Source organism: Poecilia latipinna, unplaced genomic scaffold (genome assembly GCF_001443285.1).
Source record: "Poecilia latipinna isolate Pla-1442-1.1 unplaced genomic scaffold, P_latipinna-1.0 Scaffold581, whole genome shotgun sequence".
Taxonomy (NCBI): Eukaryota; Metazoa; Chordata; class Actinopteri; order Cyprinodontiformes; family Poeciliidae; genus Poecilia; species Poecilia latipinna.
In genome coordinates this window covers 293,728-318,095 of record NW_015113197.1, presented here as the reverse complement: position 1 = coordinate 318,095, position 24,368 = coordinate 293,728, and the positions used below count along the sequence as shown (strand labels likewise).

The window sequence follows — 24,368 nt, the reverse complement described above, 5'->3', positions numbered from 1 at the left end:
GTGTGCTCCTCACACACACTCTGAGGAAGACAAAAGGTCCGGTTTCCTTCAACACATCACGCCCACTGGACACACACTCTGTTTCCGACAGCTCATGTCTCTGAAGATGAAATCAAATAGAAGGAGAGTTTGGAAAATCTCTTCTGTTGGAGGAGAAGAAAAAACTGGACTCATGTTTAAGTTCCAGGTTTGTTAGTTTATTGAAGCCAAGGCTGATCCAAAGCAACCTGCTGCAACCTGTTTGGTACATTTTATAGAATAAACAGCAGGAAACTAAGGCACCAGGAGGTTACAGAAGTGCACTTCATCTTCTGTGTATGATGGCGTATCAGGGCCACTGTAGTAAAAAAAAAATAAAGGAGTAAATTTCAACTAAAAAACTCAGAAATTTTGTTGGTTTCTCTAGAAATTTTAAGTAGTTTGAAAGTCAAAAAGTTGCTACAACTTTTTTTTCTGAGAACTTAGAAATGTTCAGTTTCAAATGTTTACCATTTTCAACTTTTGAATTAAGATTAATTTAAAAATTCAGAGACTTTTTGTAGCAAATTGTAGACTTTTCAAACTTAGAAATCTCCATGTTATTTCTAGAAAATTTCTGAGATTAATCTTAAAATTTCTGAACTTTTTTTCTCCCAAAAGTTCAAATTTTGGAACTCAGAAATTTCTATGTTTTATCTAGAAAATTCCTGAGATTATTCTCAAACTGTTTTAGTCGGCCCTCTACAATGGCCCTCACACGCCAGTGTGTATGTGTCCCTACCCTGGATGTGAAGAATTCATGATTTAACACATGCTGTGATTATATGGCATTCCGCTGTGATCGTCTTTACGAGAGCAATGAAAAGCCGAAGTATCTGTCTGGATAAATCCAATCCCAGCTGGATCTGGTTCAGATTTTAAAATAAATTCTGATGTTGCTTTCAGTGGTTGCATCTTTTTGGCCTTTCTTTGCTTTCGTACATTAGGGCATTGTGTTGTCAGCCAATCAGGTGACCACACACCTTGCAGCCTTTAACACATTTATAATTAGAACATGCTAGTTTGTGCTGTTCTGAACCAAAATACTGACTGAACCCAAAGTGACTTCAGTGGCTGAACATGAGAACACCAAAGCAGTTATTTTCATCAACACTCTTTGGAATAACTAAATATGTTTTACAGTGCATCATAGCTGCAGAAAAATTGAACAGCAGCTCATTCATCCCAACATGTCTCTAGTCGTCCATCACCCCAAACCCAGAACCCGTTTCAGTGCTCAGACCGTTCACCATAATAAACCTTTCACACATGTCTGCTCCACTAATAGTAAACCATATTTTCACTATGCATAAAAACAATAAACTGTAAAAAATAACAACGATGGGATTTTTAAAGCAAACAAAAAGGGAGTGTGGGTCGTCAGAGTCTGCAGGTCCTCCTCTCCTCACTGGACGCTCTTCCTGAACTCCGTGCCTTCCAGCATTTTCTGAAACACAAAAGGAAACACGATCACGTTCATTCAATACGATACACAGTGTTTGACTGAGACGGTTTTACACATTTCCAAATGGTGAAATGTGATAAACAATCCATGTGCAGGACTGCACATGGCTGGAAGTTCTCAGGTCTTCTGCAGCCTCCAACACTGAAAAAAACACAATGCAGCTCCAACTTAAGACAAATTGGAATTAACACTTTTTGTTTTAAAGCTGGATCCATATTCTCTTTTTTTTCAGTGCAGGATTCCCCCAGGATTGTTCTGGATTTACCTTCATCCAAATTCCCATCAACTCTGAGCAGCCTCCCTGCTCCTACTGAAGAAAAGCATCCAGGCAGCATGATGCTGCCACCACCATATTTCACCATAAGGAAGCTGGACTCTAATTACTCAGGAGGTAACTTTTTACACTCATGTTGGGTTTTCATAATAAACCATGCCCGACATTTCTAGATTTATATTATCCAAAATTACAGATGCATCATGAAGACAGTGATGCAGAAACACAAATTAATTTAATGTGACTATATTTCTAACAGTGTAAGGAAGTTGGAGCTTGTGAGGAGAACCCACGCATGGTCCGGTGGCACCTCACATTTTAGAGTGGCACAAAAAAAGAAAGATATATTAATTCTTCTCTGGGTTTGGATGTTTAGACTTGACCTCTTCAAAAAGATTACTCGGATTCCTTCTGAAGCAGTTTTTTGAAAAAAAAAACAAAAAAAAAAAAAAAAAAAAAAACTTCCTTCTACAAGAGAAAGTAGACTTGAATACCAACAGTCCAATCAGTGTGTGTGAACTGAATGACATCATGAGGGTTTGGACACTTCTGCTCCTGAAAATGTCAGTAGGCAGACCTGGACAAAACTTTGGGTCCAGCAGGAACATGGGTCAGCTACTGTACGTCCGGTGTGACAGCAGGTTGGAGGCAGCGCTGACTGATCCGCTCACATGGTGCTGCACAGAGAGGCGGTATGGAGCCGGACATGTGCAGCCAAGGAATCCTTTCATCGGCCTGATCGAGTGTCTCATGGGGGAATGTGAACTCTGCGAAACTTAAAACTTCTCTGTGCCTGAGGCTGAACTGAGAGTCAATAAGCATCAATTATCTCATTGCGATATTATTAGACACGAAACGAAGGGAGCCGCAGCATATGGGACAACAATCTGATGACACACTATATTCAAATTCTAATTCAAAAATACTTTATTGATCCCAGAGGGAAACTTAATTTGAATGGTGCTGAATATTACTGTAAAAAAATGTTCAAATGTGGATGCAACAATTTGCATGATCAGCCTGTTTGTTTTTCACTAGCTATTTCAATTTCAAAATGGCCACCATTTTTGAGCTTTTTAGACAAATATGTCATCAAACTCATACAACTTTAAAGTAATAACATGTAGCAAAATCAGAAGCCAAAACTCAAACTGAGGACTTTGCTGTCAGTAAGTCTGAAATCTGTCATCAGCTGGAAGGAGATGAAGATGTGTGACATAAACAGAGCAACAGTCGTCTTAGTGGTTCATTTTTTATGCGTTTAGCGGTTTGGTGTTAGCTTTTGCTAATTTCTTTATGTGTTTCGAAGTTTAGTATTAGCTCCTGCTAAATTTTGTACATGTTTAGTGATTCTTGTTTATTTATTTATTTACTTTTTGGTTAGCTGTACCCACTGCTAGCAGTAGCTACAGCCAATTTTAGAGCAAACATATATTCTGGTTTGCGCCATGGTGGTCATTTTGAAAAATGTAAAGAAAAAGGAAGACAAGTTCAAGAAAATATGATTTCTATGGTTCAGAATATGAAGGCTGTGATTTGACACCAAACAATCTAATTAGAGATTTGAGTGTAAAAATAAAATTTCCATGACAAAGATGGTAGCCATCTTCAAAATCAAACAATTATTGGCAAATATAATTTCTATGGGTCCAATTATTATGTATCATTTGACACCAAAATGTATCATTTGTGATTAGCAGTGCCAGATTTAGTGCAAATATAGATTTTCCCTGATGACCATGGTGGCCATCCATGATTTTTTTTGATCCAAACATTATTTGTTTTCATATAAAGCAAACCTCTGGGAACATCTGTGTCATGTTAGGTTCTTGCATCTGCAAAAGAAAGATTTTTGCTTTAGCCCAACATTAAACACACAAAGGAAAATCAGATAAAATATTAATCTGCAAATTTATTTACAGAGTATTGAAGTCTTAACTTTATGTCAGGACGTCAGGTTCTTAATCATTCAGATTTAGAAGTTTAAACTACCCAAATTAACTCTGTAAAAGTTCTGATTGGCCCCAAAATTAGGTCAAAATAACAATAAAGTTCTAAGTTGTAAAACAAAAAAACATTTTCAACTGGTGATTTAACCTTCTAGAACACGTAAACGTGACTTCATCAGTCTAACTTTACTCTTAGTCATTATGGCTTATTACAGGTCACTGCTGTTAATATATGGTGGTATTTATTTAATTTCAAATGTTAAATCTTAGATCTAGGACAGTTTGCATTTCTTCTCTCAAATGTGACCTGGATAGCCAATCCCTGAATCAACAAAACAAAAAGACATTTTCAAACCTAAGAACACAACAAGCTCTAGTGTTAGATTTCAGTCCATGCTGGAAAACAGATCAATAAGTTCATTACAGCTGCAGCAGTATTATACTGTGGAGCTTTACGGGTTAGATTTCATACTGAGTCAGGGGTTTAGATAGTAGAAAAGTGTGCAACATTTTAGAGTATTAACGTGTGATTGCTATGAGGGGAGGAGGGGGGGAATCATTGGTGAGAAATGATGGCAATCAAAGTGAAAACCAACCCGGAGCTACTCACCCTGCATTTATCTGCCTCTGGAGAAGCAAGAGAACAGAGAACGACTCAATGAGCCAAAAACCAGCAGCTGGTATGAGAAGTTGGGCCTTAAACCCAAAGTCACAGGAGGGATGGAGAAACGCTGTCAGTGTTACTCTGAATGTGACATTGCTGATGTCTTTCCCTCGTCGTTTAGTGTTTAACACACACCTGCATGCTCCAGAGCCACAGACTAACAGGTATTCACACTGTAGCAGCACACTGGAATGTCTCCTACGTTGTGGGACAACATAGGAAATCTGTATTCTATGTTATCAAAGTGGATGAAGAGGCGTGGCTTGATCTGTACCTTGGTGCTGCAATTCTCCTCCTGCAGGGTTTATAATGCCAGTGCAGGTGGACCTGCTCTGCAAAGGCACCTTTCAAATCGTTCGGTCAGAGTAAGAAGTGGTGCGCAAGATCCGCAACAGACACAGTGTCAGTGCTGGAGATCAACCAGCAGGGAGGAGACAGAGCAACTGGTGCGTGGCCCCTTGCACGCCATTCAAAAAAACTTGTTTACAATAAATAAGTTTACTGTAAATCAACTTATTTAAATAAACGTATTTACAATAAACAGGCTAAGTAAAGCCCTCCCACCAGGCTTTTCTTGACCTGGTGGGGGTAGGAAGGCAAGTAAAGCCTGGTGGGCTGCCAGGTTTACCACACACTGGGGACTGGAATAATCTTGGTAATGCTAACTCTCTGAGACAGCGTGAGATAAAAAGATCATCTGGTTTAAAGTTTGAATCATTGTCACTTGACAATACACGTGTTAATAGTGCCAATATATGACTTATTTTGAAAAGATGACCTCAGGTGAATTGCTCAGGGGAGCAGAGTCCAAGCTTCACTGTACATGTTAGAAAAATGGAACCTGAAGTCACCACTTCTGTTTAGTGTTGGTTTTTCATGTTTGACTTCCAGGATTTTTTTCACTTTTCTCTAAAGTTACCTTTATTGCTGGTCTAAAGTGTGGACTTACTGTCTAAATAGTGTGTGGAGGCAATCAGATGTAAATGACTGTTGAGCCATTTACATCTGACTCAACAGTCAGTCAAGCTAAGCTAAGCTAAGAAAAGATAAACTAAAAACTAAGAATATATGACAAGTTAATCCAAGCTAAGAAAAAAATAAGTGTAGCTAAGCTAAGCTAATAAGAAAAACTACACCAAGCAGCTAGGATTTAGTTATCATTCTCTGTTTTGGTGTCATTATGTGTATGTTGGTCTGAACATGTTTTGGTGCACAGGAGTGCTGAGGCTGTTTTGGATACTTAATCCTTGAGATGATGCAGTCTTCGTCCGACAATGATGTTACGTTTAAAATGTTGTTGGTTTAAAATGCACTGGGATATTGTGCTTGGAACATTTCTCTCAGACAATCAAACCACATGTGTGATGACATGTCCTTCCACCTACTATTTTTTTTCTCTTTCACTGAACTCAGTTGTGTTTTCTTTAAATGTTGGAAGCATCAAAGATCTGCTCAAAGCTGTCAACACGTCTTTCAACTTCAAACCTAAAAGATGTTTACAGTTTTAAAGAAAAAGCCCAAAGTTTCCAAACAGACAATGGAAATAATTTAAGTTACACAGATACCAGCAAAAAGCCATTCGTGGTTTGTTATCATCTGGATCCACCAGACCAACATATGAAGCGACTAGTAGTAAGAAGAATCACTGATATGAAGAAAATTCATTCTTTAAAGAGACTCCAAGTCCATGGGCTTAACTAAGAAAAATGTTTCAGATGAAAAGGGAAACATATTTAAGAACCAAGAAAAGTCCAGACGTCCTAGAGAATCCAAATCAATCTATTTACCTTCTTCTTCAGAGCCTCCAGTGACTCGAACTCAAGCCGGGCCAGTTTGATCTGGATGTGTTTGGGAACATCTGGGATAAGGAACGTCAGGATGAACTTGAAAGCCAGCAGTCCATGCTATATTTATAAAAAAAAGTCAAAGAATCAGAATCAAAGAGCACATCAGAGTACATCATCTTCAATGTTTATTTAAATCTGCTTTTGTCAACATGAAGTAATGGAAGCTTAGTTTGAAAGAAATGACAACACAGCAAAATTCAGTTTTTTTTTTTTTAATTGAGTTGTTCCTCTGCTGTAAATCAGAAAGAGACAGACAGACTGATCGACAGACAGAACCTCCATCAGCTTTACCAGAACAAAGATCCTGCTGAGGTCAGAGAGGTTTTAGCCAGACTGATCATCATAACCAGCTTCCCTCGCCTGTTTTGTGTTCAAACGTTTACCTGCTCTGGTCAAGATCATGAATCCTATTAAATTAAGTGTGTGACCCAGGGTGAGAATAAAAATAAGCAGCACACAAGTTTCTCTATTTCATACAGACTCAAAATGATACATTATTTACATATAAATCACTGGCTAGCTAAGGTGTGCTAAGAAAAGTTAAGCTATGAAAAGAAAAGATAAGATAAGGTAACAAAAGCTAAGTTAAGCTAACATAATAAAATTTAAGATCCACCAAGAAAAGACATGCTAAGATAAGGTAAGCTAAAAAAAGGTAAGCCAAGCTAAGAAAAGAAAAGCATAGCTAAGCTAAGCTCATGAGAAAATTTAAGCTGAGAAAAGCTAAGCTAAGCTAAGTTAAGCTAAGCTAAGTAGAATAGTTTGTTGCACAAGTGAAACACGTCAATGAAAAAAAAATTATTTAAAGAGACTCTGAGTCCATCTTAAGTAAGAAAAGTGTTTTGGATGAAAAGGGAAACATATTTAAGAACCAATTAAGTTTTGAGAGGCTGGATTCCCCATAGTGTCCCATTTGGTGCACAATGTAACAGCGCCACCACAGAGCAGATGTACAGAGCAGAGTGTGTACTGGACTCTGGATTTGGTAGAAGCAAAGGGTGTTTCAAAGTTTCTAATGTGTGCATCCATACATGACTCTCGTTCTGGGTCTCCTACCAATGGGACATGAAAGCCTCCACAGGGAAGAACTCCTGAGTCAGTGGTTCCACTCTAACTGCCCCTTGTGTGACATAAAGTTTCACCCCATCCCTGAAGCTAAGCCCAGCCATCCAACAGAGGAAGCTCATTTCAGCTGTCTGTGTGTGGGATGTCATTCTTTCAGTCATGGTCTGTATCTCATGATCACAAGTGAGACAGACCAGTAAATCAAGGACTTTCTTTTTTTCTTTACAACAGTGCAGAGCAGCACCTGCAATCCAATCTGTCCTTCTATATAGAGGAAGAGCCTGCTGAGTTCAGGAGAAGGTAATAAATAAAGCACCACTGGGTAGGGTCTGTTTTTGCTTTATTCAGGCTGGCATATAATCAGGAAGTATCTCCAACGCTGCCAGAGCCAATGAGGAGAAACTGATAAGATGAAGGAAGACTAACAACCCTACACCAGAGTTAGTGTGTGCTGTTTTAACAAGCTTCCTGGTGCCACAAAGTCTGATAGGCCTCCAACAGAAAGTAAATGCTTCACTTTGTGCGGCTTATTTGCTTCGCATTAATCATAAACTGAATGTCTCCAAGGAAACCACTATTTACTGACATTAGGCTTCTATTTCTAATGCTGGTTGTGTTTGTGAACAAAATGGAAAACTAATCCTCTTTAGCCAAATATGAGATTCAATCCATGTGTACAATAATTTGAATCATAACGGTGGTGGACAAAATGAATGCTTTATCACTGATCGGAAGGAGAATGATGTTAGCACGCCTCAGAGCAGCAGTGACAGAGCAGACAGTGTTTGCAGTTTGATCACTTCCATTATGTCAGGCAAAACACACTTTATGGTTTGTGCCTGAACATCCTCAGGGTTCAGGGTAACCTTGAGCTGCTGAACCATCGGATATATAAATTAGCTTCTAACAACATGAGCAATCAGCTAAGAGCCGGAGTGTTTATTGTGCATATTCAATCAATGTGACAACTCGATAAGACCAGAGATCTTTGTTTGTTGATTAGGGAAAGTGCTGCACTGTGCTGACTGAATCAAACAGCATCCTTCTTGATGCTTGTTGTTTTCCTTAGCAGTGTTGTTGTCTCAGTATTTAAAGCCACAGTTATCAATTAAAGAATAATAGTAGTGTGATAGACGGCAGATATGTTCAGGTTTTATCCAGGCACCAAGTCTGAATCTGCTCCCTCCAGCTACTGTAGCTTGCATCAGTCCTGATGTGTGTGTGTGCTTGTGTGTATGTATGGCCATGGTTAGGGAAATGTTTGGGTTAGGCATAAATGAAGTTATCATTGGAAGTCAACTCAAAGTCCTAATATGGGTTTAAATACAAACTTTTGTGTGTATGTGTGAGACAGAGATGATCTATCTGAGAGGAAGCACACCCCATAACTACATCTGTGTACCATGTCAGATTATTCACATATTTTGTGAGTCAACACTGAAAAGATTCAGTTCTTCACACAGTGGAGTATGCATGGAAGTGTTTTTCTTCTCTTCTCCGTAGCTGTAGCTGTAGCTGTGATGCTAGTCCTGTTCTATCAGCCTGACAGAGCCTAACAGCTCATTACTTCCTTTGGTCTCCCAGCAACCAGCACAGTCAAACTTCGGCACAATTTGTAGATAAGTGAATATTTTCCTGTAGGTGGGAGCTGTACCATGACGACGCTGCAGACATTTGGTGGATGTGCAGAACATACGTTAAGTAATCCGTCCTCAGGTTTCTAATACGACCTTAGCAGGAGTTCTTGTTCTAAACCTTACACTGAGATATTTGAATGGGAATCATCCTGCAGATGGCAAAGAACCTGGCCAGGATAAAGGGAGCTAACTGCTGTTAGCCTTTGTGAGTTAACATGTAGAAACACCTCTGAAATCAGACTTTTTTGATTGCCTAGACTGTCATAGCTTAATGTGAATAAATAATTACTTGTCAGACAAAAATCTTGTGAATAATAAATGAAATTTTAGGAATATCGTAAGTCAGAGCTTGACCATTTGTGTAAAATGATTGAACAGATAAATCCAGGTGGTTTTCTATCCTGAGCAATTATAAGCAGCTTCACTTCTGAAGATTCTGGCAGAAGTTGCAGTGCTATATCCACTGCCCAGTACTCAACACAGTACGTTACCATGGCACCCACCCATGTTAGTGAGAAAATTAACATTTCAATCTTTTCATTCAATATTCAACTAATACGCCATAAACAATGTAGCATTTACTCTCAATCTGACGTAATGTATTTCTGCAGGCTGGGCAGTTTGGCTCAGGTTACAACTGCAGATGTTTAATATCTTATCTTATTAAAAGTATGAATAAAAATGATCAAAAATGTTTATCTTAATGCTTATTTATGTTTCTATTCTCAAAGAGCCTTTCTGCAAAGATTCAAACTGGATGCATTCAGCATACTTACCAAAGTGGAAACTAATATTATCTGGAGGCTTTAAGTAAACAAACCAATAATGAGGCATAATTAACATTTTCATGTTTCACATAGTCCGCCAACACACAGTGTTTGAATGCCAGATCCTTCTGGGCACAGAATGAAAGAAAATAAAGATCCACCAGCCTGTGTTGGCCTGATGTGGAGCACCATGATGATGACGATGATGGTTCAGAATAACACAGTGGTTTGGTAAAACAAAAACAATGAGATGAAACATGATAAACAGGTAGGAGAATATTAACCCATATAGAATATTTTGCTTTCTGTAGAACATCATCAAACTGATGTTAATATCAGACAAAGATAAATACAAAAAAACAGTTTCCAAAATATAAGCTAACCTAGGTGAAAAGTAACTACCCCTTAAAACTACAACGTTTTTTGATAAAGACGTGGAATCTGTTGAGTGTTTGGTAAGCCTGGGGTTAGATTTAAAAGGTTATGGCTCAGTTTTTAGGGTCTTTAGATTTTGGCAAAATCTGAAAAATATAAAGGTATGATTAAACTGCATGCACTAAACTACAGACCAGGTCAACCAATACTAAAAAAAGTCAGGATTAACAAACCCAGAGCAGTGATTTTTATTCCCCTCTTGATGCTGTTTGGTCCAGCTGGTTGCTGAAGCTGCAAACTCTGCTCAGAGGGTTTGGTCTGTAAGTCCAGCTGCTCTGAAATGATACAGCCCTGTCACTCTAAAAGAAAATCTCTGAGTCTGAGACAGGCCGGCCTGTTGCCTGGTTACTGCTCAGTGATGCGAGGAAGCTTCATACAGTAATTACCCAGGTATCACAGCACCGCCGCCAGAAAGCTACAAGGCGCCCAGCAACCAGGAAACAAGCAGCGACTTCTGAATTTAAACCCAACTGTGTGTAAAAACACCCACCCAGCTGGTCTTCATAGACTCAATCAGTGGAAGCTCCGCCCCTTTGCTCTGTTCTAACAAATGTGCATGTTGATGATATTGATGAAGTGGAAACATGTTCAAAGCACACTCAGGAGCTGACTCTTCCAACACACAGGATGGCTCTGATTGGTGCATTACTGGCTGGCTGCATGCTGGGAGCTGTCCTGGTTCTGTCTGGGCTCAGCGGAGCAGCATCCCACCTGCAGCCAGAACCCCGGGACAGCGTTCAGTCCACAGCCATAAAAAGTCATGTTCCCATGGCTCCAGGCCAGAGGACGCCTCAGACAGAGGAGAGGCAGAATGCTGTCAGAGTCCAACTGACCGGCTCCTGGAGCAGTTCACAGTGTCTACAGAGCTGAGGAAAAGTATTTACCCCCCTTCAGAGTTCTTCTGCTTTACACTATGATGTTTCACATCGTCAAACTAATTTTATGATCCAACAAAGATGACCTGAGTAAAACCTAGTTCAGTTTTTAAATTAAGGGGACTAAAATATACAATGCGACCTTTACCAGTCACACACAGGTCTGACAGGAATCGGACCTGTGTGACAAAATGAAACAAAATGAAAGGGTGAAAGTCTCTGATACCAGCCAGTCTGGACTCTGGGAAGAGCTACAAAGTCATTTCTAAAGCACTGGGACTCCAGGGAACCACAGTGAAAATCAATATCCACAGATGGAGAAAACAGGATATCTATAAGTTTTCAGTGTCAAATCTAAGACTTTTTAAACATCATCTTGAATTTAATTTAAGACAAAACCATATAAATATAGGGAATGGTTGGTGATCCTGCTGTTGTCGCAATCAAGCGTCGCATAAGTTGTGAAATAAGCCTCTCTACAACCTGAACCACTGTAGCCAAATTTAAAAGCTTTTTTGCCCAGAAAGCACCGAGTTTCTACTCCAAAACCCATTTTGAGGTAAAGGATCGCAACAGAAGTGAGCCAGCGGAGAAAACGAGCGTCATCCAGTCTATTGGCGATAAATTTGTTTGCCCCCATGATGGACTCAAAAAAAAAACTAGCTAGCTAGCAAATGTATGTTAGCAGCTAACAGGTTACCAAATTGTGTCGCAGAACAAAGTGAAAATCAAACTTTGCCTGACAGAAAACGACATATATTCGACAATATATAAGACTTAAACACAACAAAATTCAAGACCTGTAAATTAGCGCATTTAAAGCCTTCAGCCATCCTCATATGTGGAACAGTTTACATCGGCAGTAACAATGGCAACAGAGTTTTTAATTCCCAGGTGAAACAATGGTAAAAACAAAAACAAATGTGAACACTAATGAATAACAACATACGCTGCTGGAGAATATGCAATTTCATGTTTTTCTTGCTTGTAGTCGCAGAAATTTAATTCAGTGACTTTTAATAAAGGTCCAACCAAAGACTAGGTTTGCAAATTAGCCTGTGGTTAGAAAACGTAAGTACAAAATCAAGGTCGCTCTGCTTTTAACATGTAACATTGTTTTAATATGCTGTCCTTAATTAAGTAAGTTTGAATTGAATTGAAGGCTAAATCCTATTTTTTATTATTTTAAAACATTATATTACATACAGCCAACACTCTCACAGAACCTCCTCTCATCTGAGCCAACTTGCACTGTGGCTCCATCTAGTGAGGGAAACTCCATCAGCTGCTGGATGCCCACAGTTACACAGTGAGGCGTATCCTGCTTCTGATGGTATGATGTGGGATTTTCAGGATAATTTGGGGCTTTTAATTATTCCTTTGAACAATTTAATTCCCAGGATGGCCTAATTATACAACATAGCACTGCATTACTCCTTAAAAATGAACCGAGCTCACCAGTTTGAATTCATTGTGAATGTTTTTCTACCTATTCACTCAAACCATTGCGTTCAGTTCATGTTTTCTGTGTAGTTTCAGTATTTAAGCTGCACAAATAAATCAGAGCAGCTCATCATCAGGGTACCAAACCTTTCTCATTGCATGTCAGTGCCTTATTTGGGGCTTCAATCCATCCTCTGTTAGGACAAGCTTCTCTTTGTTCTGAACGAAGTCTCACTAAAACAATTACGATGTTAGTGATGTTCCAGAACACAGCCCGGGAGCTGGCATGAGTTGAGTGGATTTACCTCGATGGCCACCGTCCACAGGATGAGCTGGGTCTCAGACTCGGGGAAGTATGCTTTGACTTGTGGAGACATGCCAATGAGCGCACAGTTGGTCACAACAGCAATCACACTCATGGTCTCAAAGGCGAGCTGCGGAGAGTCAGAGGCACACAGAGAGCAGCGGCTGCTTTAAATCAGCCTCATCTCATCGGATCAGACGGGTTGACTGTTTAAGGACAACAGGTTTGATGCCGGAGCTAAGAAGATGCACTGGGTTTTATGAAACCAATCAGTATCGACATCAACTGGACCTGAAGTAAAGTCAGAACATTTTAAAGGGGGAATAAGGGATTATGGAATTTTTTTTTTTTTTTTAACCTTTACATTGCGTTTTAATGTTTAGATATCTTTAAGGAACCTGAGCATGCCCACATTAAACAGTGAAACAGATTTCTTTACTATGATATGACTTTAGTTTTCTTTGATCTTATTGTTTATAATTATTGACAGGAATTAATAAATATGAACTAACTGCATTCTAGGGTCTACAGAAATCCATCTAGTACACCTCAGATGTCAACCAACAACCTGAAACATTCTCTTTAAATGAAGTTAGATCAACATGAGAGCAGTTCTCCTCTGTTTTCTAAACCTTTGCTGTTCCCTCAGTTTATAAATAAACACCATGTTCCTTTGTGCAGAAAAAGCTGACGGATACCAACCTGCCAGACTCCGATGTTTGCAGCCGGGTCAGCAAAGGGTCTTTTGAACACATGACACATCTTGAAGGCGTCGGAGTAAACCTCTGTGACGTTGTTCAACACCACCAGGACAGCAGCCAGCGGGTAGACGCAGGAGAACAGGCTGACGTAGCCGAAGAGCAGAAAGAGCTCCAGGTAGTCGTCAAACGTTCCCTGAGAGAAGTAGACCTCAGAGATCAGACTCTGCTGGGATGATTGCTGTAGCTTTCATCGGAAGACGTGAGCTCACCAAGTACGTGCTCATATCGGCCTCCAGACGGACCTGCTCCGCCAGAGGGAGCTCTTTGTCCCCGGGAGTTCTTTTCTTCTGAACTTTGCGAATCATCTTCTTGTTGCGTCTCCTCTGCAGCCAGTAAGGCAAGAAGGCCTCCATGAACTGATTCAAGATCTGACTGGTGATCAGTAAGGTGGCCAGACTCTAACAGCAGGAGAGGAGGAAAAGATGTGAGTGCACACGGGTGCACACGGAGGACCAAATAAACCGGAAAGGAGGGAACGCACCTGACTGAGCAGCACCATGTCCTGCATTACAAACGCGATGTAGAACAGCGAGGCGAAACAGTTGAAGAAGTTAAACTAAATGACAAGATGAGGAGATTAGATCAATAAGAGGCTGAATGTGGGAGTAGAACAGAGTAGATCTAGTTTCTAACCTCATCACAGCTAGAAACTAGTGATGAGGCTTTAAATCTGAGTGTAGTGATTAACTCTGACGTGGACCTTCAGAGACACATAAAGACAGTTACAAAGCCTTTTATCACCTGAAGAATATTTCCCGGATTACAGGACTAATGTCATGGAGAAGCAGCATTCAGTTTCTATGCACCACAAATCTAGAACAAACTTCCAGAAAATGGCAAAACAGCTGAAACACTGAGTTCCTTTAAATCCAGGCCCATTTGTTTACAGCTCTATTTGATTCATAGTAACTGGAACATTGATCAATATTTGCGATGTAAATTTTGCTTGATCATTTTGACGACGGCATCATTTGACAAAATGTAATGTTTACTGCTTGTTTCATAATTGATGACTGTGTGATGTTTTTATGATGTAAAGCATTTTGAACTGCTGAAATATGCCATACAAATAAGCTTTACTTGAATAAATACCCTGACTGATTGCTTCTGCTTTTGTGTCACTTGAAGGTTCCAGATCATAAAATTAATTTTAATTTTAAGTAAACAGAAAGAAAAACATTTCTCAGATGATCATTTTACTTATTAAGGGTGATAATTCTATCCAAACCAACCTGACCCTGCGTGAAAATAACAACCCCATAAACCTGCAGACTGATTGTGTTAGTGGTCACACAGCACACCATCATTAATACTCACAACAAGAACTTTAAGGACCAAGTGGTTCTGATATGAAGACTCCAGGCGGTGATTTTCTAAACACATATCAACAAAAACATTCAGTGCGTCAGCTTTAAACCATTTTATGTGGAAAAATAACAGTTCAGAACTGCTTAGTGGTTCATGCAAATAAAAATCTGAACTCTTTCTATTCTGATTCCATAAATAAAATCCAGTGACTGACAGCTGCCCTCATAAGTCCTCTAACCAGTATAATCAAAAAAGTGTGATTTAAACTCAGAAGTGTTTAACTGCCATAGGCTGGAAAAAAATTCAGGAGCAGTATCTGGTTTAAAGGAGAACACTTTCCCATTTTAACGAGATTTTAATAAAAACTCGTAAGATTTATGGCTCATTAACACCAAATTATCTTCTTGTCTAAATAAGAAAGTTGCAACAGTAAAAGAGCGCCATTTCTAGGGATTTTTAGATGCTGTCTAGAGGAAACGGGGTGAGAAGGAGAATCATGGCAAACTGCTTTAATGCCTTTTTAAAAAGTCGAAATTTGTCAGAGGAGAGGTTTTTATAGCTTGTTAAACAAAAAACATTCTCATTTTACGAGTTTTACGTCTAGTTAAAATAGGAATGTTTATTTCTTTTGATTTTACTGTTTTTTTCCCATTTTTTTGTTTTTTTATTGGGATATAAAACAAATCAAATACAGGCGTGGAGATGAAGTGAACAGAAACAAAAACTGTGCAATAAAAGCAAAGAGTTCCGTGTATTTCTTTAGGTATTTGTAGCACAGAGTGTGTTTTTTGTTGATATGGTCAAAGAAGAAAGAAACAATAAAATAATAAGAATTATTTTATATAACATTATATAATAATTTTCATTTTAATTTGAAACTTTATACTTTATGTCGCTCCTGAATTTATTTCCAAACTCTGGCAGTGAAATGCTTCCGTACAGAATAAATTATTGATCAGTTGTGTTTGTGTAGATTTAGAGTTTTTAGACCGTCTCACCCCATTCTGTGAGGAACTCAGCAGCGTATCTATAAACAAGGTTCATAGCCTCTATCACCACGGCGTAGATAATACTTGGGATGTAAAGGAGCACTCCTGTCCAGAACGAAGGGTCCTGGTCATGGACGGACAGCGCCCAGCCTTCCATCTGGAAGTAGATCATCATGACGTACAGAGACAGGTAGAGGCAGAGCAGGACGAAGGGCAGCGACACCAGGTAGATCCTCAGCTGGCGCTTGGCGTTGGGGTACAGAGGCTCCTCCCTATCTGTCACGGGGTTGTACCCGAGGACGCCGTGGAACCCAGGCCGAGGTTCTTCGAAGGCCTTCTTCCTGCTTAGCGTGCCCCAGTGGTAGGCCAGGGTGGCGCTGGATCTCTTCCACAGCTGGAGGATGAGGAGGAGAGAGGGTCCGGTAAACTTATTAGCTGTTATCAACATGCTTCTATGGTTCTGAACAAATAATACTATGTGTTACCCGTCAGTTTTACACAAACTAGCTGCCAAATTATTCTCTCCTAAATGAACAATCAGCTGCTCTCAGGAACTTACAAAGTTCCCAGAATGTCTCTCAGAATCTTCTGATCCATTCTAATCTCTCTGATAACCATGGCTTTAGCAAAAGGCTTCACATACAGAAGAGCCAGAGAAACCCAGCAAGGACTAGCTGAACTCTAAAATTAGTCTGGTTCACTGCAACTGATGGAAAGTGTGAACCCAAGAAAACTGAATGCTAAAGATGAAACAAGAGTTATTAGTTTAAAGGTGTGAGCAGTTACACAAATTCCACACCGCGTCGCCCCAAATACATGTTTGTTTCCTAGCTGAGATGTACAGAATACAGTGTCTCATTAAATGTGGGAAAAGTTTGTAAATAATTTATCATGGTTTCATATTTCACACCCACAAAATAGGAAGACTTTAACAGAGGTGTGCAGAAACCTAAGGTTCAGGATTTATAAAACCTTCTAACAAGTTAAAAGCTTTTACATTTAAGGAGCTAATGAAAGTTTATTCTAAAGCAGGTTTTTTTTGCAGACTTCACCAACTCAAAATCAAGACTTCTTAAGACCATTATAAATGGAATTTAAGATCTATATCTCCACAGAAATGTAGGAACATCATCCAGCCAACCGGAAATCAATTTACACTTACCCATGATAGAACTAGGATATGTTAGAGCCACATTTACATAGCCACACTCAGAAACACCCATTTATGCACCAATACGCAAACTGTTAGGAAACTTGGGATTAAGTGCCTTGCTCAGGGGCACATTGATATGTGAGAACTTATCCTACAACAATTTAACCTCTGAATGCAAACAATTGCACTACCTACAAGCCACAGCCGTCCTCTCCTAATGATAGTTTTCCCAAACTCAAATCTAACATGTTCTGTATGCTAGGCTGGGAGACAAGAGGCTTTCTTCTGACATCAATGACCTTGAACATGTAGCTTTAACTAACATGGAGCTCCTGTTTCTGTTATTTCACACACTGATCTGAGGTAGATTTGTTGCCTAACTGTCTTGTCCTCAATATGGACATAACGTCTCAGTGTTACACAGTGAATTTCTTTCCTCCCAGATTGATGAGAAGCAATGATTGCTTCTGTAGGATCATTGCTGCCGTCTTTCCTCTCTGTCATTGTGTTGACACAGACAAAACTGCTTACTTCTGCATGTTTTTTTTTGCTATGTAAAAACTAATTTGTTTATGTTTATCAACAAATATTTTGATCTTCTTGAAGACCTTAACTACATTACAGAGCTGGAATGAATTTGTTCTTTAATCAGTAAAATCAGTTTTCATACCTCCAGAATAATTGTGCACCAGACCACGTTGAAAACAGCAAAGGCTACATATTTATCATAATCCTCCCAGTCAAACATGTAGTAAGGCACTCCAAACAGAGCCATAGGCACCAGGGCAAAGGTGAAGTACTCCAGGAAGCCAAAGTACAGCGCCTGGCCCTCACCGTAGTAGTGTCTGATTTCATCTGGAAAGAGAAAGAGCAAAGTAAAGACCGGAGTAGGAGTACTGACAGTAAGAAAAACGACACATTAAAACATTAATATTACATGGCAGAGGAAAATGGAATCCATCACATTTCATCACAGTCTCTGAATATCTACTAGCTTCACAATAATGCTCAGACATTTACTGATGCATCAATCAATCTGAGAGTGATTGAAATCAGCCAATGTTCCTATGATGGTGATCAGGACTTTTTCTGATCATAATATGCAATAACATTCATTCAGTCTATGAACACATTCACAAACAGCAGGCTCTGTGTTTAATAAACCCAAAGTACCAGATGTTTTAATGCACAAAAACGGAACATTCCTTTGCTTCCACTTGGATTTAAAACTACTTTCCTATCAAGGAAGCAGTTGTCACTTTGGATGAAAACGATGCTAACCCTCATACATCAGGGTTTAGATGCGTCATAGACCAGAGGAAGAAAAACGTCAGTAAAACATCAGTTGATACATTTCTAGAGATAATCCCCGGCCGTTCACACTCAGCCTGGTTCTGATTGTGCTGCAGATTTTTTTCCTGTTGAAGGGGAGTTTTCCTCTCCACTGTCGCTGCATGCAGCTCGGTATGAGGGATTACTATAAAATCAATGAGTCGATGCAAACTGTTGGGTTACATTAAGAACATTTTTAACTAGTTTGAATAACAAACTGAACTTGACTGCAGTTTTTGATAATGTACGGAATCAACTTAGAATCTGTGTGATTGGATGTAACTGACTGAATATTTTTGCATGTAAATTGGATGTTTTGGTATAGTTACTTTTTGTGCAGTGACTTAAGATGATTGGCGGGACATTGGTGCAGTCAGATGGACTGCTGCCTTATAGCAAGAAGGTTCTGGGTTATTAAATTTTCCTTTGGCATCAATAAAGTATTCTTGAACTGAATTTGAAATCCCAGCCTGGGGCCGTTCTGCATGTATGCATGGATTCTCCCCAGGCACTAGGTTAGGTTAGGTCTTTATTTTGTCCTTAGGTGTGTGTGCATGGATGGATGGACTCCAGATGACCTGTGTTGTGCCAATATATGTGCTATTGAAATGAATGAAACTGAACTGGATATGATGAAATCAGCTTTACCTAGAGGCTGAAGGGACAGCTTGAATTTTTTATACCAAGAAAAGGAGAGTCTCTTCAGTTCTTCTTTATGATGTAGTGGAAACATCTGGATCAGGATTCCTTTGGACAGCAATCTGCGTACTGAGATTTTAAAATAATAATAAAAAAAAATGTTTTGATTCCATTTTTTTGTCATCAATTTACATAACTCTGTCTCTGATCTACTATAAATATATCAGGAAGATACAGACAAGGATTCTAGTGAAGATGAATATGTTCAAGTGATAATAAAGACAAACAGTCCTGCTTTTCTCCCCCTCATGACTAAACAAAGATGGAGCTTAAACTCAACAGCTCAATTCATTCTCATTCCCCAAACCACTAATTGCTGTTGTGCTCAAATAATGAGTCATTTATAGAAAATGATGACATTCTGCTAACGGACTATTTGTCAGATAGGCTGCCAAGTATCTCTCTCTGAGGTTATTACGGAATGTTTGCATATTCATTGTTTTCATCACGCCAAAACAGGACAATTGTTTATCTGTCGTAATAATTGTTTCTTAGTTAAAAAGGCCTGGATGTTGGTTAATTTGAGCTTCAGTTTAGTAGATTAACAAACAGGCCATTTTTTAATAACCCTCCTTTCTGCCTCAGTATCACAATTATGCTCAAACAGACGTTGAGCATAATTGACAGTTTAAACTGTCAAAGACAGTCGCTAAGTTTTGTTTAAACTTAGCGACTATTTAAACAAAATAGGAAGGTTAAATATTCACTTCAGGTGAAATTAATTTTACTGATAAACTAAGGTTAGTCTAGTTTCTGACATGTAGTGAGCGACTGACTGATTTATATGCTTAAAGTCATTTAAAAAGACTGAAAATCTCCTAAAGTAGAAAAGTCCTACAGTTAGATGAGAAAACTCCTGGAAATCCAAGAGAACAACGTGTTAACAGATTAATATGAATGTCTGATGTTTGAGTGAAATGCTGAAACAGAAGCAGAAGCTGAAACAACGCAGTCAGACACTCACTGATAGATTTTCCTGGATAAAGCTTGGCGTTGCTGTATCCGGGTACGTGAGTCTCATCTTTGGCTCTCAGTGTCTCCAGCTCATGTTTGATGATGTACTGACACTCAGCCATGCTCAGGAAGCCGTCTCCATCCCCTAGAGGTAAAAACATCACAGATGGTTTCCTTTGTGTGGACCAGCGGTTCTGCAGCAGCTTGAGACGGGGATGAGTGGGGACGCGTTACAGAAAAGATGAAACTGGAGAGAAGGGTTATCTTCCACAACCCTAAACACAGAGCCAGAGCTACTACGGATTTTGTTACACCGAAGCATTTGTTACAATGGCCTACTCAAAGTCCAGACCTACATGCACTGAGAATCTGTAAGGATAGAAAGCTGCTGTACTGATGCTTTCAATCTACTCTAACTTGGCGATTTTTGAGCAGTTTTACAAACATCGGCAGTAGTACCAGTAGAGACAGACTCCAAGCGTCCTGCAGCCAGAAAAAGATCATTTTTCTTTCCACTTCAGTATAATGCACTACCATAAAACTACAATGAAACACATTGGGTGTATGTTTTTGGGGGGCTCTGGTGATCATCTGAATTTGTCCTACTGAAGCAGAGTATCTAATAAACTCTGAGGTGTCTGACTGCGTCTGTCATAATGCTGCTGTAACTCTGGCAACGGGACAACTGCTTGTTTGAAACATGAAAACTAGGGTTGTGACCTTAACGCTTTCATCTCAGTTAATTAATTTGATTGACTTTAAGGAGTTAAACATTTTTAACAAAGTTTAATCACATTATTTGATTGTATTTTTTTACATACAAAAGTCCTGAACTGGAACTTTCATACTTGCATGTTTCTGGTACTTCTGTAAATCTGACACACAAGCATCACTCACAAACAAAAGTGATGGACAAGGAAGACGCTTCTCTTTCTGTAAGGGTAACCTCTGCTTCAAAGAACAATCTGGTTGGAGGCTGAAAAGGACTAGTGTTGTGTTCATGTTGTGCTAAAAGCAGACCTTGAAAGTCTTTAAAGTTGTGCTTGTTGGTGCAGGTGAAGCCTCTCATGGAGCCGTCACTGTACTCCTTGAAGAGGCCCACATCCTCAGCTCCAGACAGCAGCCTCTCCCAGGATGCCCCCACCAGAAACAGGTTGGGGTTGTCCTTATGCTCAGCACTGACTCCAGGGCCCAGCTGCTCCATCAATAACCCAGCACCTGAGTGGGAGACAGGATGTTAGCAACGATATGGAATCTAATGGAGAGCAACTACTACCTGACTGTCACACCTCCAGCCTGCTGTGGGGTTCTGATCCTGCTCAGCAGCCAGGCGATGGCCTCCTCCTTGGTGTCAGAGATCAACTCCAGCACCACTAGAGGGTTAAAGGAGGGAGCACCGCTGTCATCTGACTGCTGCATTGTCCCATCGGCTGGAGCTCCTGCAGCAGAAACAGCAATGAGATTAGTTATTTCAAAAAGCATGGCACTAAACTGGGACGAATCAACAGTTTGAAATTAAGGATGTTTTCACAGGTGATAGTCCGGTAGCCTCAGTTCAACTGAGGACCAAAACTCCAACTTTTGTTCCCTTTTCAGCTGCTGTGGTCAAATGAAACAAAACCTTTGAAAAACCTGTTCACCTCCTCACCCATGGGCCGCTGTACCAAGAACCACTGAGGGAAACTACTCAAAATCCTCTTAATAAGACATTAGGAACAACTTTCTAAACAAAAATGGAGTGGCATCAGATTTTAGCAGTTGGAAGATTTCTCTTTTGTCTTTGGTAAAAGAACAGAAGGCATTTTTTCTAGTGCTAGGCTCACAGGATGTTTTGGCTATATTTACCCAGAATGCTGTAGTCTGCTTCCTGCTTTTGGAGCAGTCTTTGGCTTGCTTGGCGTTCATATATGCATTCAAACTGCACCAGAGTTCACTTTTTGATCCCAGTCAGTCTTGGATTACGTATTCACACCTCCATAAATAAACCAGACTTTCTAAGCAACCAAACCAGAGTTTGACTAAAGCGGACTGACAGAGCTTTTTGAAACAGAACCACAGCAGCTGAAAATGGAACAAATACTGCAATTTTGGTCCCCAATTGAGTCTACTGGACTATCAGGTGTGAATGAACCAAAACAATCCTCAATTATAGCAGACCACGACAGGACAGGGGGGCGCTATAAACAAATGCAAATGTATGCAAAAGACAAGCTATAACATCCTGAAATGTAAAAGAAAGAAAAAATCTTGTGCTTGCCCAGACCAGTTGCTGCTGGAAGTTCATCCAGATAAGTCAAAGGAAAATGTTCACGAAATCTCTCTGCCATTCCTACCTAAGGTGTGTCAGGTGGACGCTGATCACGGAGAACTTTCAGGAATAAACTGATATTTTAATCTCCGGAAGAACTTCTACATGTTATTCCACCCATGTGGTGCTGAACACGCTTCATTCAGCAGAAACTGAAAGGAAAGAGTTCAGCAGAGCAGACTGACCCTGACAGAAGCAGACAGACAAACAGACATACAGACAGACAGTTGGAGGGCGGAGCCTCTTCACAGCAGGATATTAATAGTTGTGGCTCTACACACTGATTCAGTCCTATCTCAGCTTCTCTGTAAACACACGGACCTTACTGTGTAGTAGATCTCAGAGCTGGAGTCAGGCTGACCTGTGAAAAGCCTGGTCAGAAATTCAAGGAGCTGTGTGTGTGTGTGTGTGTGTGTGTGTGTATACGCTGTGTGGATTTCAGCTGTTGGGCTCTCAGCCCACAACCTGTTGTGTGACTATCAGATTAGTTCAGCTGATGGCTCCCTGAGTTAAAAAAAGATAAAACACAGAAGGTTCCAGTCATTATGCTGCCCCCTGCTGGAATCAGCTGACCATGAAAGTGTTTTGATGTTGAGCAGCTGTTTCATACTAGTCATCAGTACAGCAGTATGCAGATCGATAACTGACCTGATATTTGCTGAACGTTCTTCCTCTGTCTCCCTCTGCATACTACCTGTCTGATTACTATTAATGAAGCCAACTAATGCTGGAAAATAAAATTATTTTTTAGAAATGTTGCTTCACATTCACTCACACTTAAAAGAAAATCACTGAAGTACTCATTGATATTGTCTATTTCTTTCTATTGCGAATAACATTTGATTCAATCCTTGATTTAATATAACAGAATTTAAATGATGCATCAATAATCTCACTTTTCCTATGTTTTCCTCTGTACTGTGGACAGAGGATGTGTGGAAAATTACTTCAAAAACAAATAAAACTGTAATACATTTGATAACATAAAACTAACATGAAAATCAATATAAGGGGAAGAATATTATATATATTCTGTATATATAATAATAATCATCATCATCATCATCATCATCATCACTACTACTGCTATTATTATTCACCTGGAAAAATATGGAAGCAGATCTCTTGGAGAAAGTTGAGTAAAGTAAGAATACAAAAATTACATAAATTATATAAATATAAATATAAATGTGCACATTTATATTTTGGAAAATTATTTTTCCAAATATTTGGGAAACAGAGCTCAAATGAAATTGTTGAATAAAATGTAGGATGAAATGTTGAGGCAATTAGAGCCACAGTCTGAGAGGAGAGTGAGCCCCTCAGAGAGGGAAAAGGATTGGCTTCCTCCTGAAAGTTGTCACAATTTACAAGTGACCTTAAGAAAAGATGTGGTCATGAACCCTAAATATGAAGGTTAAATTCTTTTGACCTCACATCTCTACTTACTCTGTAAAGTCATGCCTAAAACAAAGTTACATATTCTGTGTTCCATTTATTCTGTCTTTGTATTTGTAAACAAATATATTTTTAAATTAATAAATAAATAAATAATTTTTATTTATTTATTTATTTATTTATAGTAAAACTATTTCCTCCACGTCCTATTTTTGATTGCAGTGATTCCCTATTTTACCAGGATTGAAAAATGTAAGTGAACTGAGGATATAAGAAGTCGCTAATTTCAAAAGTAACCATGTGAAGGTAAAGAGCAAGAAACAAACAAACTCCAGCTCTGTGCTACAATATTTTGCCCGTCTAGATAATTCAGTTAGGTGTCGTTTTTAAAAGCTGCATTTACTGACAACAGAGGAATCTGCAGCTGGAGGCAGGACATGGACGTGGACGTGGACAAGGACGGGGACGGGTTAATGCTACCGATCTTTCACCGTCACTTCTGAACTGCTCTAATAATGAGGCATTGAAAGCGTCACTCATACTCCCAGAACTCCTCCTAATTTGATCAGATGATCCCACTGAAACACTCACCACAGTCCTTATTCCTCCTCAGTAGTTTGCAGGGTTGGAAACATAAAAGTCCACTTCCGCAAAACTCAGCTGTCAGTTTAGGATGTGTTCCTTTTTCAGCCAAGATGAAAACCACCAGTGTGGCTAACTACA

At 39.4% G+C, this 24,368-nt stretch overlaps 1 protein-coding gene across 6 annotated transcripts; it reads right to left on the bottom strand.

Annotated features, from left to right (window-relative positions):
- Nucleotides 1-977: 977 nt before the first annotated feature.
- ano10a (anoctamin 10a) lies at nucleotides 978-24,329 on the bottom strand. Of its 6 annotated transcripts, XM_015042217.1 has the most exons (16): nucleotides 24,237-24,301; nucleotides 24,053-24,154; nucleotides 21,229-21,378; nucleotides 20,960-21,157; nucleotides 19,950-20,084; nucleotides 18,935-19,054; nucleotides 17,625-17,809; nucleotides 15,811-16,195; nucleotides 14,822-14,877; nucleotides 13,986-14,060; nucleotides 13,714-13,902; nucleotides 13,446-13,637; nucleotides 12,745-12,873; nucleotides 6,158-6,274; nucleotides 4,317-4,333; nucleotides 978-1,465 (listed from the first exon to the last, which is right to left on the bottom strand). In XM_015042217.1, the coding sequence occupies exons 3-16, from the start codon at nucleotides 21,356-21,358 to the stop codon at nucleotides 1,399-1,401; spliced, it is 1,995 nt and encodes a 664-aa protein (XP_014897703.1). In that variant the 5' UTR covers nucleotides 21,359-21,378; nucleotides 24,053-24,154; nucleotides 24,237-24,301; the 3' UTR covers nucleotides 978-1,398. The 6 variants fall into 6 exon arrangements, with proteins under 6 accessions (XP_014897703.1, XP_014897701.1, XP_014897705.1 ...); XM_015042215.1 differs by lacking the exon at nucleotides 24,053-24,154 and having other exon boundaries at nucleotides 24,237-24,329; XM_015042219.1 differs by lacking the exons at nucleotides 24,053-24,154; nucleotides 24,237-24,301 and adding an exon at nucleotides 22,569-22,592.
- Nucleotides 24,330-24,368: the final 39 nt, after the last annotated feature.

Bases quoted from the DNA above. Each gene is read 5' to 3' on its own strand.
- ano10a (XM_015042215.1), bottom strand. From the start codon at position 21,358: ATGCAGCAGTCAGATGACAGCGGTGCTCCCTCCTTTAACCCTCTAGTG. The intron at 14,878-15,810 runs GTGAGACGGTCT...ATATGTGTTTAG, and splicing joins TGAGTTCCTCACAGAATGGG to AAAATCACCGCCTGGAGTCT. The intron at 13,903-13,985 runs GTGCGTTCCCTC...TCCTGCTGTTAG, and splicing joins ACATGGTGCTGCTCAGTCAG to AGTCTGGCCACCTTACTGAT.